General features: G+C 45.5%; 1 protein-coding gene across 3 annotated transcripts in view; it reads right to left on the reverse strand.

The window, feature by feature from the left end:
* Positions 1-13,960, reverse strand: part of TNIK (TRAF2 and NCK interacting kinase) — a 392,919-nt gene that overhangs the window by 89,087 nt on the left and 289,872 nt on the right. For all 3 annotated transcript variants that reach the window (XM_047874618.1, XM_047874617.1, XM_047874619.1), the window contains exons 11-12: positions 9,431-9,497; positions 5,544-5,748 (exon numbers count right to left, since the gene is read on the reverse strand). In XM_047874618.1, the coding sequence (XP_047730574.1) occupies positions 5,544-5,748; positions 9,431-9,497 (272 nt within the window). The remainder of the gene's footprint in view (positions 1-5,543; positions 5,749-9,430; positions 9,498-13,960) is intronic.

Genomic DNA, 13,960 nt, shown 5'->3' on the forward strand with positions numbered 1-13,960 from the left:
ATTGCAAGCTCATCTTATCCTCTTGGTCCCAAACCTGGTCCTCCAGCCAGATGCTCCAGTCCACACTGGGAACCATCCATGACATCTACTCAGGCACCACATTTACATATGTATTCTGCATGTTCTACAGCCCGCATCTCTTTCCAGTGTGTCCCCTTTCCTCAATCCCCCTTCCACCGCCACTCACAGAAACACCACCCTCTCTGACCTGGACCAACTTGGCTCTCTTGTCCACTCTTGCCTCCTCCAATCACTCAACCTTGCAGCAGCCACAGTTTCCTTTTAAAAATGCCGATCTGATTGCATTCCCTTGGTTAACACATGTCAGTGGTTTCCCACTATTTTCAGGGTAAAATTTAAAAATCCTTAACTGGACCTGGGAGGCTGTCTAGATGAGTGTGCCTTGGCCTACCTGCCTGGCATCTCTGCGTGCCCCTCCCACCCAAGTCCTTCAGCTGGAATCCCCAGCAGGCCTCCCAGCCAGGCTGGGCTGCTGTCTCCACCCCACACCTCTCTGGTTGATTACTTAGCCGCCCTTGCTCTCCACCACAGCAGTCTGGCAATGATAATGAGTGGTTATTTAGGTGACTATCTGCCCCATGCCTGTTTCCCTCAGAGATCTGGTGAACACCAGGGCAGACTGTATTCCTGGGGTCCAAAATAGCAGAGGTGTGAATTCATGAAATTTGTTGAATGACTGCTCGTCGGAATAGGAAACATGTTTTAATTCTTCCATACCCAGTTGAGCCTAACATCTTCGAAAGCCCAGCCACTGACATTAAAAAGTTAGAGGCTTATGGGGAATTCACCTGTCAAGACTGTTAGGCTCTCACTTTTTAGATCAGCGCTCCACTCTTACTGGCCAACAAGATACTAGTGGTATTTCTTAAAAGATTTTTTTTCAGGCAATAGAACCAAAGCAGTATAACATCTTTCAGCTAGGATTGGTTGTTTCTATAACTGGCTGATGTTATGATGGTCTTGAAGGGCACTAAATAAGACGTAGGTGACTTGAAAGACTTAACGCAATTCTCTGAAGAATGAAACTTACCACCATTGAGCAATTTGGTGCCCGTGGGGTCAATCTGATTATTCTTGTGACTTAAAGATATTCTTCTCCAAACAAAGGCATAGAATGCTCTCAGTGGGTTGGAAAAAAAATGACAAATCACTAAAACCATTCCAAAACTCTTGGGCACAGTTAAGTATCACCACAAATCTGGCCAAGGTTAGTCTGAAAAGATGACCATAGTAAGTGCTGTAGCACTTTAAGGTCATGATTCTTGGCCCCTAACTCTGTGATGGAGAATAAAAGAAGAGGGATTTTGTGTAGGCCAAGTGATAGAAAGAAATTTTTATTGAACTAAATAAAAATAAAGGAGGTCTTCTATGTACTTTTCTCACTATTGATGGATTCATTCACCTTAGCTAGGTTCAGTCAATTGCCTGGAAATTAGTTATACATTGTGCTTTATCACTGGTCAAAAGCTGAAAGTCTTATACCCAACCTATCGTTGGTCCAAAGTCACGTCCTTTTCATGAGGCTGATAAATGACTACATTCAGTGTACAAAGTCCTTCTAAGAATATGCAGATACTGATATAGAACCTATTCAAATCCACATGGTTACCCATAAACAGCAAAGGACACACAGGGCTTCCTTGGAAACTAAAACTCTGGTAGGAGGTGACATCTGAGATCCCCTGTGTACAACCTACACAGCCCTGCGTCACCAGAAGGTCATCTGATGGCCCTTTATTTGAGAATCGAATTGCATTTCCAGGATGCCAACAAAAGCCCACCTGACCCACAATGAAGCTAAATCTGCAAGCCTAACTGTGGGCTTTCACTGCCTCTACATAGTCCAAGCTCCTACTCAAGGCACCAGAAACACAAGTTATCACCACGGGTCAGGGCGGCAGACTTGGATGGGGATCCAGCAGGAGCAGGATGCAGGAGAGGAGCCCCTGGTGGCAGAGACAGTTATTACTTAGGAGTTCAGAATTTACAGCCACCTCAGTAGTTAGTATTTCTTTTTCTTTGTGTTGAGGAATAGGTGCAAGATGAAGGATCAAAAGATAAAGCTGGTGTAATCTCTTAATGCCCTGTGGTCACAAGTGTTCCTGCTTCTGAGGAGAAGCCAGGGCTCATGTGCGTTGGTGCACAAAGCAAAGTGTCCTTGGGCACACTGTTGCCTTTGGTGCAAGCGGGGACTCGGAGGGTGTGTTCTGTGGGTACATGTGCCCCACTGAGTCTGAACTCTGACCTGCCTCCAATATAGAGGCTCCAGAAAGTGCCACACAAGAAGAGACACGAGGAGGCCTTGGCCATAGCTCTGACGGGGCACACCAGAGCCAGAACCCATTTTAAAGAAGAGCACACGCTGGCTGGGTGCAGCTTGTTTGCCTTTGCTCAAAAGTCCTTAGGTTCTCAGAGTAAAAGGCCACAGGACCATGGGCCAGAAAAATATGCCTGGCTAATCAGTGGAGAGGCAGAATGGATGCAGTGACAGCTCTTTGGCTCTGGAGTCCGATCCCCTGGGATTGAAACCTAGTTTTCCTCCCAAGCTGTGTGACCCTGTAGCAAGTTATTAACCTCTCCGAAAAAAATATTTTTTAAGTTTATTTGCTTATTTTGAGAGAGACAGAGATAGCATGAATGGGGGAGGGGGAGGGGCACAGAGAGAGAGAGAGAGAGAGAGAGAGAGAGAGAGAGAAACCCAAGCAGGCTCCGTGCTGTCTGCTTAGAGCCCAATGTGGGGCTCTAACTCACAGAATGTGAGATCATGGCCTGAGCTGAAATGAAGAGTCGGATGCTCAACCAACTGAACCACCCAGGTGCCCCATAACCTCTCTGAAATTCAGCTGCATTATCTTCAGACTGGGGGTTATTGTGAGGATTAAATGAGACAATTCATGTAAAGTGTGGAACAGCGTACCTGTCATATGGTAAATGCTTTGGAAAGCGTTAGAAATCGTTATTTTAGCAACTTGATGAAAAAAAAACATTTAAAGCTCAGATAAATCATATCAGGTAAGAAGGGAAGAAAATACAGATAAAAACAAAAGAAAATAACACAACGCATCCTCTGAAAAGACTTTACATTAATTGAGGATCCAGGCTCAAAGGTCAAAAGTTGTTATGTTAAAATTAAAAAAAAAAAAAAAAAAGGAAGAAAGTTCACATAAGTGTGTGTGTGTATGCACAGGCACGTGGGCATTCTTCAGTATTTTAAATGTTTTATGGGAGGACAGTGGAGATTTTCTAGGGTTTACATGGTAAGTGTCTTTCACTTGAAATTAAGTGTAACAAGTCATTAGGCAAGGAGCCCACTAACTAAGGCTTATGGTCAAGGTTTCCAGGGTTTAACGCCTCAGTGAGGTGGTGCCCTTCAGAAATGCCCTTGGAAGGAATAAACCATCAGGAAGGGAGCAGGAGAGGCGGGACGTGGGGGCAGAGCCCGACAGGGTACTGCTTAGGTGAGGGGAGAGGTTTGGCCAGAGTCTACACGAGTAAACATGGGCTCCAGCCCGCAGAGGCATTTGGTTCTCAGAACTGGCAGACTGGTGGATATGGCACAGCTCTGGACTGGGGGCTAGAATGAGAGGTCCCGACTGACCTGGCTGGGCTGAAGGTGACACCAGGTCTTAGCTGCAAGGGATTTCAATTCGTGCCCAGGAGAGTAACCAGAGGGGGTACAGGCACCTGCACAGCTATACTCCGTGCTTCGCTTCTGAGAGCTGCTTAATTAACACCCACACCTCCCTTTCCCCTGCCTCTGCCTGCTCCTTCCAAGGTCTCCTTTCCATGGCACCGCAGGGTCTCCGTCTACTACAGTGTCATTTTTAGAATAGACGGTGGTGAACTTCAAACTTCTCTTGCACGGAGCATTCTTCACACTGACAAGAAGACAGACTTATAAACTGAAATTGGAACGTGCTTCACTTGCCCACTGATGCTTGCAGAAGCCTGCAAGGTCCTATTGTGAGGGTCGCAGTTCAAGGCTTCAATGACTTATTTCGGGGCTTGTGTGGACATTGAGATCAGATCTCAATGGGTGTGAACACTGCGCACTTAGCGGCCCTGTGATATTGGGCCAATTATTTCAATCTCTTCCTGAACTTCAATTTCCTCTTGGTTAAATGGGGATTGTATGCATTCGGCATGAGAAGCAATGGATATACGCAAAGAGATAATGATAGTAGATGAGATCCTGGATATAAGCAAATAACCTCACCCAGGAGCTGGCGCACAGAAGTCACTTTATAATTGCAACTGTTGGGTATTATTGTGGCCGGTCTGTGTATGAACATTCCAGGGATATATGAGGTTGATAGGATTTTACTGCAAACTGAAACGGAGGCCCTCACCGATTTAAACCAGGGAGGCTGGACCTGGATGTGCCAATTAAAAAGCAATCTGCTCCTGGTGCCTGCAATCCACCAGCCTCGAACTGCCGTGGCTACCTGACAGAGCAAGTGAATTGCTGTAAACCGTTAACGAGGAGCAAGACGGCGTTGGGAAAACTGTAAAATTGCTGCCCCATTATCGTGCAGTCGGTCAACCTTTCATCTGCCATCAGACTTTTCCAACAGCTATGCTCTCAGTTTCCTAACTATCTAGAGGCTTTGATGTGGCCCATAAAGGAAGGAGGCTTAACAAACTTCTGTAAGACCACAAGGGTGAGAGCCTCACCCAGGACAAGGCATGCAGGAAGGTGTGGCTGCTGGTATGGTTTCCCACACAGATGACAGCAATGCCTGCTGGTGAAGGCAAGTGTGGCCAGCAAGCTGGAGGACGGGTCCTGGATACTAAAGGTGTGCTAAAGGACTTGTGAAGTGCTTTCCACAGTGTCCAGAGGGGTGACGAAGGAGTATCTACAGGAGGACCCTGCGTTTCCATACCTGACATTTCACTTGCCTGCCTAGTCACTGCGGTCTACTTAACACCTATATTGTACCTCTCCATATCGACTCATTTATTCCTACATTAGTTCATTCATTCCATGAATACTCACGAGGCATCTACCATGTGCAAGGCCCTGTTCTAGGCGCTAGAGATACATGATGGAGAGATGCATCGGGGACGAAAGAGACAAAATCCCCTGTCCTCGGGAGCTCAGATTCCAGCGTAAGACGTGCAAAGGTACATAGAGAGTACGTGTGAAGGTGGTAAGAGCTATGTAAAAATAATAAAGCCGGGAAGGGCAACAGGACATGCTAGAGGGAGGGGGTGCAAATTTAAGTAAGGTGGTCAAGGAGGCTGCACTGAGGAGGTGACATCTAAGTAAGACTTGAAGAGGCTGAGGTCTTTAGCTGCTTTCCTGAAGTGACCACACCAAGGTCACTTCTCACCAAGGTCGCGCCCTGGCCCCCTGCCAGGCAAGGGAAGTCCTTGACTGGTAACAGCATTCAGGCCTCATCCTCCTTTGCAAGTTAAGGTGTGTGCTCCCAGCGGGCATGGCCCCACACAAGGATGGGACACTCAGGAAGCGACCTGGTCAAGAGGCGTGGGCTTCCACGGTGGCCCGGGCAGGTGCTCACCTCCTCCAGCCGCCGCCGCTGCTCCTTCTGCTCCTCTATGCGCTTCTGGCGCTCGGCCAGCAGCTGCCTCTTGTGTTCCTCGTTCTCCCGCTGCTGCTGTTCCAGCTGCTGCCGCCGCAGGGCCTCCGAACGCTCCTTGTTGGCCAGCTGGAGCCTCAGGAAGTCCCGCCGCAGTGTGGACTCCCCTGGCAGGTTCAGAATGGAGCTGTGGGCAGGAGGGAGAGATCAGGATCCTGCGTGCGGCAAGGGTCATTATTACCCGGGTCCTGGGGAGGACAGCGGGCCAACAACTCCCCTGTCTGCGGGGAAGGGAGCCGCATGTGCCAGCAGGGGCTCTTAGACCCTCTGTTAATTACAGTACTCATCCCCAGGGAAACTGAGTCAAGGCTCAGCCTCCTTTTCAGTGTGACTACTGCATACGTGTTCTGTCTCCATCCCTAGATGGAGATGTCATCACCTCTCTCCAGCACTGTCCACGCTGCTCCCTCACCCTTGTGACATGCAAAGATCTGCTTCTAAAGGCTTTAATGAGTGTGCAAGCCTTAGGCCCTGGATCGGCTGGTTTTCATGTTTAAGAAAAGCACAAAAAAATCCAGCAAATGAAATGAACAACCGGGAGCAGCAGGGAACCTATTCTACTAAGATGAGTACATCACCCCCACCCCCCCACCTCCTCCGTGACTCCCTGCACCAAACCCCAGGAGGCAAAGGACAGGCTGTTCATGTGAAGACATGATGAGCCAGGGAGGGAGAACATTTGAGTCAAGGTCAACACAGAGTAGAATAGGAACCCAAGCCTGCCAAAGTCAGAGAGTTCAGGGCTTGTCTCGCTGCACCAGGATTAAAGAGAAGTGACATGGTTTGTTCTGGAGCAGATGGTGTAGACTTCAACCCAGCTCACTGATGCCTAGATTCTGTTTAAGCACCATGGGCTTCAGTTTCCTCATCTGTAAAACGGTGGTTGTGCATCATGTGTATGTGTGTGTGGGTGTGTGTGTGCGCGCGCGCACATGTAAGAAAGAAAGTAGAAAGAAAAAGAGGATAGAAAACACCATAAAGCAACTCTCCCCACAGCCCTGGTCTAGGGCTGTCCTATTCACATCTAACTGCATGTGAACAACGCAAAGTTAGACTCTTTGGTTGCACACAGCAGCCTAACAGGGAGGTGGGGAAGGCTCTTATTTGTTCACGCAAATCTTTTCATCTTTCTGGCAACTTCCACTTGGGATAAATCCATTAAATAACTATTGACCCTTTCTAGGTAGCAGGCACTGTGATAGGTTCCAGTGGATACAGCAGTTGCTCAATGAATGTTCTCTCTAGTTATCTTGTTGTGGGGAAGAGAGACAGACAAATAATTAGATAAGATACAGATAACAATTTCACGTAGGAGCAGGGCTCTATATAAGACAAAAGATGTAATGGCTTAAGAGTGGCAATGGCAGGAGGCTGGGGCGAGAATTAATGGTTCTGCTCAAGACGGGGGTGATCAGGGAAGAACTTTCTGAGAAGGTGCCAGATGAGCCAACACTCAAATGATGACGGGTTGGTCCCACAAAGACGTAGGGGAAGAACCTTTCAGTCAGAAAGAAAAGCAAATGTAGAAGCCCGTGGCGGGGACAGGTGCGGCATCTTTGAGGAACCAAACTCCATGGGACTTCCCAGAGCACAGTGAAGGAGAAAGGTGGTCCAAGAGGAGGCCAGAGAGACTGGGCAGACCGGGAAGGCACATGGCATGGAAGCCAGCAATGGAAAGGTTATAGTCAGGGTAGTGACGTGATGGGATTTGTTGGCTGCTGAATGGACTTCTGTCTGCAGGGCGTGGGAGGTGAGGGCAAGCAGGGCCACCAGCTGGGCTGGCACTGAAGTGGCTCTGTGGGGGTGGGGCGGTGAGGATGGAGGCAGAGAAGCACTTGCTGGGAGAGCTGATGAAGCCTGTTGATGGATCTGGTGTGTGGAGTGAGCAATGCTTGCAGGTTTTGTCTGGCACCTGGACAGTGGTGGTGACGCAAACGGGAGCAGATTTGGTGGCAGTTGACGAGGGGATTATTCTGTTTTGGAGAGCGGTTAGCATGCCGCGTGACTGCCATCAATGCCAAAAAATGACATGAAAAGGCTTTGTTCATGATGTCCCACAGACGGTGCTTGGATTCTACTAACAAAACTCCTCTAAAACTTACAGCTTTTGTGTAGGACTCTAAACCAAACCCCAAGCAAGAGAGCTTATCCACACAGGCCACAAGCTCCGTGCAAAAAGGCAGGACTTGGGGAGCCCGGCCTCACCACGCACACGAGGATGCACTGGTGTTGAATCAATTGATGTTGAATCAATTAACTGATGTTGAATCAATGTCAGGCGATTTGAGCTGTAGTAGTAGCTCAGTCATAAACTTGGTGTGTGACCTGCTTGCCATCTTTGAGCTCTCAACTCATTTTTAAAATGAGATAACCACTGTCGCTTTCGAGTTTTCAGGATTTCACAAAGATTAATTACATGTGCCCATAAAACAGGACTTGGAACATAATCTTCAGTGTGATATAATGACACGTTACAATTATAGAAGTGTTAAGGCATGGCTAGGTCAGCCGGCTAAGTGACTCAGTTTAGCAAGTACTAGTTAAAATGTGGCTTCTCAGTTCTCTAGAGAGTGATCAGAAGGGCTGACGTGACATCTGGGTGAGCTTTGGAAAAATAAAAAATAGTGCACAACCTCTCTGAATGCAGGGCATTTGGTCCTTTGCCTTTGATCGTCACTACTTGACAGACATTATCTCTATGTAGCTAAACTGGGGGTGGCCCATGTAAAGTATCAGATGGAAGGAAAAACTTTCCTTCAGTTTCTGACCTTGAAAATTCCTGTAGCAGGTGAAGAGAAAAACTGGATGGCTCAGTAAGTCCCTCCTTCTTCCTGTAGTTCAGCAATAATCCAGCTTGGGAGATCTGAGTTAACTCAAAAAAAGAAGCCACTGGTTCATTCTAACAGCAGTGGCTGAGCTGGCCTCTTTCCTGGTCAGGTAGCTCCGCCCCAGCAGTATGGCAATTATGCCTCCCGGATCATTGGAGTCCTCTCCTTGGATGGCTAGAGGATGGAGCCCTATATACCCCACTGAGCTTTCTTCTTTTGCATTTTCCCCGATAAATCTCACTTCCCACACCATGGTGTGTGTGCCTGTCCCCCTCAACTCACCAAACTGCTGCCAGCTGAATTGTCTCAAGGAACAGAAATCCCAGCAATGTGAGTACACTAACCTTAATCATTCATAAACACACTGGAAGAAAGTCGGAATCAATGTCAAGTGAAATTCAAAACGCAGGGATGGCAGCATTGGTTCTGGGATCCAACATGTGACAACTGAGGTGGGCATGAATGTTTCTATGTAGGGTTCCCCTCTCGAGCATGATTCGATTTCCTGGAAATTATTTCCTCTCAGATTAGACTGTGGTGAAAATACCAAGACATGTGGCAAGGACAGTGGCTGCCCAAATGGGCTTCTTAAAGAAAGGTATGATGTAACGAAGTGAATAATTCAAGTCCCAAAATACCACTGAGGTCTCCTGAAAGTCGCAGTTTTAGGTACTTTGAGTCTTGTATTACCCAGATAATTGCCTCTACCCATTCTACACGTTACATACATGAGGAAACAAGGTCTTAGAATAGAGACCATAAATCTTAGGGGACAACATAAAGAATACGCTGATTTCCACATTTTTGTAAGAGTCTGCCCCGGGGAAATTTTCCCAAATTAATGAGTATGTTCATGGGCAATAAATTAAATGAGACCACCTTGCTGGATTCTTAAAAATGAACCTATAAATCAAAAGGAAGCACGTTTCACACAAGCACAACTCAGAATGTGAAAGTAACACTTAGCTTTTGCTCTCCTACCTGGGCTCTCCTGAGTCATTCTCCTCCTCTTCTTCCTCACTTCCGCTGTACTCATACTCTGTCTCATCTAAAGAGAGACTCACAGAATGTTAGTGCACAAAAAGATGCTGCGGCTCGGTCAATCCCCGCCCCCCCCCCCCGACCCTTGTTTTATATATAAGTAATCTGAGGCCCAAAGAGCTGTCATTAATGCTGACCTGGGACAGGCTCCAGGCCTCCTGACTTGTGATTTAATAGTTCCCATCAGCTGGATTCAAGTGCATGGAATTAACAGTCAAAACTGTCCCAGCTGACTCTAGATACCTGTCCCTAATGGCTAGTGTTCACATGAAAGTCAAGACAAGGAAATGCAAAATAACTTTTCAGTTTGTGTTAATTCCTCATTATGGGACCACCTAAACCAACTTTTATTGGCCCAGTATTAACTTATTAATCATTTTTTTAAGTAGGAGTTTTATTATGACTTACATGGACCCACAAACTGTCTTTAGATATGTCGATAAACACCATAAAGAAACTTGACAATGTGTGCTATTAAAAATATAGAGTTGGGGTGCCTGGATGACTCAGTCAGTTGAGCATCTGACTCTTGATTTCAGCTCTGGTCATAATCCCAGGGTTGTGGGACCAAGTCCCTTTCTCCCTCTGTCCCTCTCCTGCTCACACACACGTGTGTGCACGTGCTCTCTCTCTCTGTCTCTCTCTCAAAAAAAAAGACATAAATGGACCACTGGGGACATTCATTCAATTGCCCATTGGGGGCATCCATTTAATTCAGTAATATGTTAAGCAAGTTAATATGTAATAATAAATACGATTGCGTCTGCTTTGGAGGAGATCAGAATCTAATGGGCAAGATGGACAAGTAGGTAATCAGATCCTCCATGATTATGAAGAAATTAATCTTTATTGGGTATCTCCCATGCCAGTCACCCTGCTAGATACTTTACCTATGTTCTTTCATTTATTTTGCATAACAATACTTTAACACATTTTCAAGTGAAGACACTATCACAAGAGGTTAAGTGACCGAACCAATGACTTATTAATAAAAGGTCAGTCAATCTGGGCTTTGAATTTAGAGTTCAATCCAGAACTTTTCCAACTTTGAAACTAGTATTCTTTCCAAGATATTATATGTTAAAGAGGAGTGCATAAAAAGAGCAATGAGATATCAGAGAAAGAAGCAAAGCCCATCGGTCATAATGAGGGAGAGGGGGCAGCAAAGCCTTTGAGGAGGAAATGAGCTGCACATTGTAATTGTTGGTGGCCCCCTTCCAGGCAGATGGCAGCTGAAAGTGGTGGGAAAAGGACATTCCAAGCAACATAACCACGTGGGTAAGGGTGGCAGTATTAAAGGGCATGACATGTTCACAATGAGTTGTTGGTGGCTAGATGTTGGGTGTGAGAAAAGCAGACAGAATGAGTTAGGCCAGCAGGTCTGATATGACTTTCTGATCCTTATATAAAAGTGCTTGCTGAAGACTTTTCTGCGGGGTTTGGGGTATCTTGGAAGAGCTTTTACTTTTAAGCAAGGCAGGGCGTCACATTACTGTTATCCTTTCATAGCTGTGGGTTAGTAATTATAACTTTGAAGGCATTTGTGTACCCCTAAAAAGGAACTAAAACTGCAATTTGGTTGGGCTACCACCAGGAAGCAGCACACATGAAAAGAACTAAACCCTTTGCCTTCCATACTCTTCAGCCATTAAAGGGCTAATGAAAAGGAGCCAAAAGCATGATGATGTCAAGTGCATTTTTTTAAAGTCACAAGTTAGTTTCAAATATTTAGATATGTATGAAGTTTTCAGGCTACTTATTTTTGAGTATTATGTCACCAAAATGTAAAGGACTTCCATAAAGTGTTTCAATATTCCACACTGAAAGTGTACTTTTCCAAATTTACCTGAAATAAATCAATGGAAGAAGAGTAGGAAGTAAACTGCAGAAATTTTATCTAGAGAAGGAAATTCTAGCAAGGAAAAGAAACACCCAATTAATCCAATTATTTCTACTCTCGATGGGAAAACCTGCATTTGTCAGGCCCTTCAACTGTAATACTTCACCAAAATCTGGTCTTATTGTTTTTATATTACTGGCATAAATTAGCATACGTCAACATATCTTAAGGAAAAAATAATATTGGCTTAAAAAAATCATAAATCAATTCTCATAAAATTGTTTGATTGTACCAAAAGCTACTCTTAGAGCCACTAAGAGAGTATGAAAGTATTACAGGAAGCAAATGAAGTAATTTGATGAAACTGAGCAAATGGAATGAAACCTCATTTGATCAATACTCCTTCTGGGGAGCAGACAAAAATGAAGGCTTCTGATGGCTTTGAGCCTAAACAGAATTAGGTTTCTTAAATTACCATGTAACTGTGGAGCATACCTCCTACCAGGAATCTTGCTCTTCTACTCTGCAGAGAAGGAACACATTAAAAATAGTCTTATTTGGGGGCACCTGGCTGGCTCAGTTGGTTAAGTGTCCAACTCCTGATTTTGGCTCAGGTCATGATCCCAGGATTGTGGGATCTAGCCCCTCATCAGGCTCTATGCTGAGCAAGGAACCTGCATGAGATTCTCTCTCTCTCCCTCTGTCCCACTGTCCCTCTCCTCCCTTTTCTAAAATAAAAAAAAATAGTCTTATTTTCATAGAATGGGGTGTTTCGAGTCACATTTTAGAGTTTGTGCCCTCCCAATGTGAAAGCAACCCAAGGCACAAGCTTTACCCATTCTACTCACAGGTCAAAGGCAAAGAGGTCATGAGTTCTCAGGAAGTGATTCTGAATAGTACTGAAAAATTGTAGGTCAAAAAAGAACTGTCTATATGAGAATAGCTAATATTTATTAAGTATGACTATATGCTAGACATTGTATTAAATATTTCAATGCATTATCTCACTTAACCTTTGTAACAATGCCAGGCAATACTAATTACTATTATATCCCCTCTCCTATTTTAAAGATGAGAAAACTGGGATGAAGTTCACATAACTCTTCAGGGGGTCAGAATTTGTTGGAGAGCTAGAATTTGAACTAGTCTGAGTCTGGAAAAGACAGGCCCATAGAAAAATAAATTTCCCTCTTAGAGAAATTGGCCTTTAATGGTTGCATGTCTGACACTCCTCTCTAAAATGTCCCCATTACAATTTTAACTTCCTGGAGTGGAAGGCCACTATTAATAAACAGCAGTTGAAAAATCAGTCCTGTAGCTTTTTGACCTTGACTTACCTGTTTCTCTCATGCCTGGTTCCTCCAGCTTGGGCTGCCCTCCCAGCCCCTTGGGTTCTGACAAACACCCCATCCCCTTCCACCCACTCACAACTGGAGATGGGCCTCCTTTTTTATTGTTTTGTTTTGCTCGGAATTTTTATTTATTTATTTTTCAGTGCTATAATAATTTTGTATTCAATCAAAACAGGCAATGAAGCTTTATTTCCTATTCAGCACTTCAAGTGAAAATAGTTTGATCCTCAAACATTCAGCAATGTATCTTTGTTTTAAATCGAAGGATAGTTGACATACAATATTTCATTAGTTTCAGGTGATGGGCCTCCTTTTTGGCTTCGCCTCATAACCTCCTACTCTGGAGTCTAACCTGATCGCACATTTCCCTGACTCCCTGAGGCCAGCAGCCAAGAAGGAAGGCTTCCCTTGAGCCTTCACTGAGGATTTCCCCTCCTGCCTCAGCCCCCTGCTGCTCCTACCTCTACGGTCTTGACTCCTGCAATGCTTACCACCCACCCCACACACCTGCTTGCACCTCGCCACATTACAGATGGTAACTGCAGAGGCAAAGAAGGGAAATTCAAATAAAAGGAGAGCACACTCTGTCCTGTGGGGCCCACCACCCTCCAATGCTCCATCTGGCTTGGAAGAACAGAGGAGAATGGTGTTGAGGACGGAAAAGAGGAAAATCATGTCGCCAGTTGTGTCGCACCGTCGGTGCCTGGTCTTCCCCTTTACTCTCCATGGCTGCACGCTCAGGGCTCACCTTACCAGCCCTATACTGCCTCCTCACCATCAGCCCTCCCCTTTCCTCCACTGACCCTCCTGCCTCCACTCGGGGAGGACTCATTCTGTCTGTCCTCTGGATCTTTCCCTTTCCTCCCCATACTTCAACCTTCCCCAACTCCCCATCCAACCGGGCACAAAGCTTGCCCCAGACCACGTGAATTTCCTGCTTAGTCAGGATGCTAGTTAAGGAAGTCCGGGTCTCTATTTGAACAACCAGGATACGGCCCCAGGACCCCAAGTTTGAACTCATGTTCTTTCCATCGATGCCATGAAAAGATAGTGTGGTAGAACAGCCAGAGCCATAAGAGATAAGAGTTTTTCAATCTATAAAATAAAGAAGTACATGAAATGATCCTCCAGCTCAAAATTCAATGTTCCAAATAGCAAGTCTGGCATCTCTGTGACTATAAGAAAATTCATTCTGACTTCTGAGCTAAATTCTAAATGAGCCTCAGAGCACAAAAACTTAAATGCTGAAGAGTGCCAGTATACAAAAATGTCAACCAA

The sequence above is a fragment of the Prionailurus viverrinus genome, chromosome C2 (assembly GCF_022837055.1).
Source record: "Prionailurus viverrinus isolate Anna chromosome C2, UM_Priviv_1.0, whole genome shotgun sequence".
Lineage (NCBI taxonomy): Eukaryota > Metazoa > Chordata > Mammalia > Carnivora > Felidae > Prionailurus > Prionailurus viverrinus.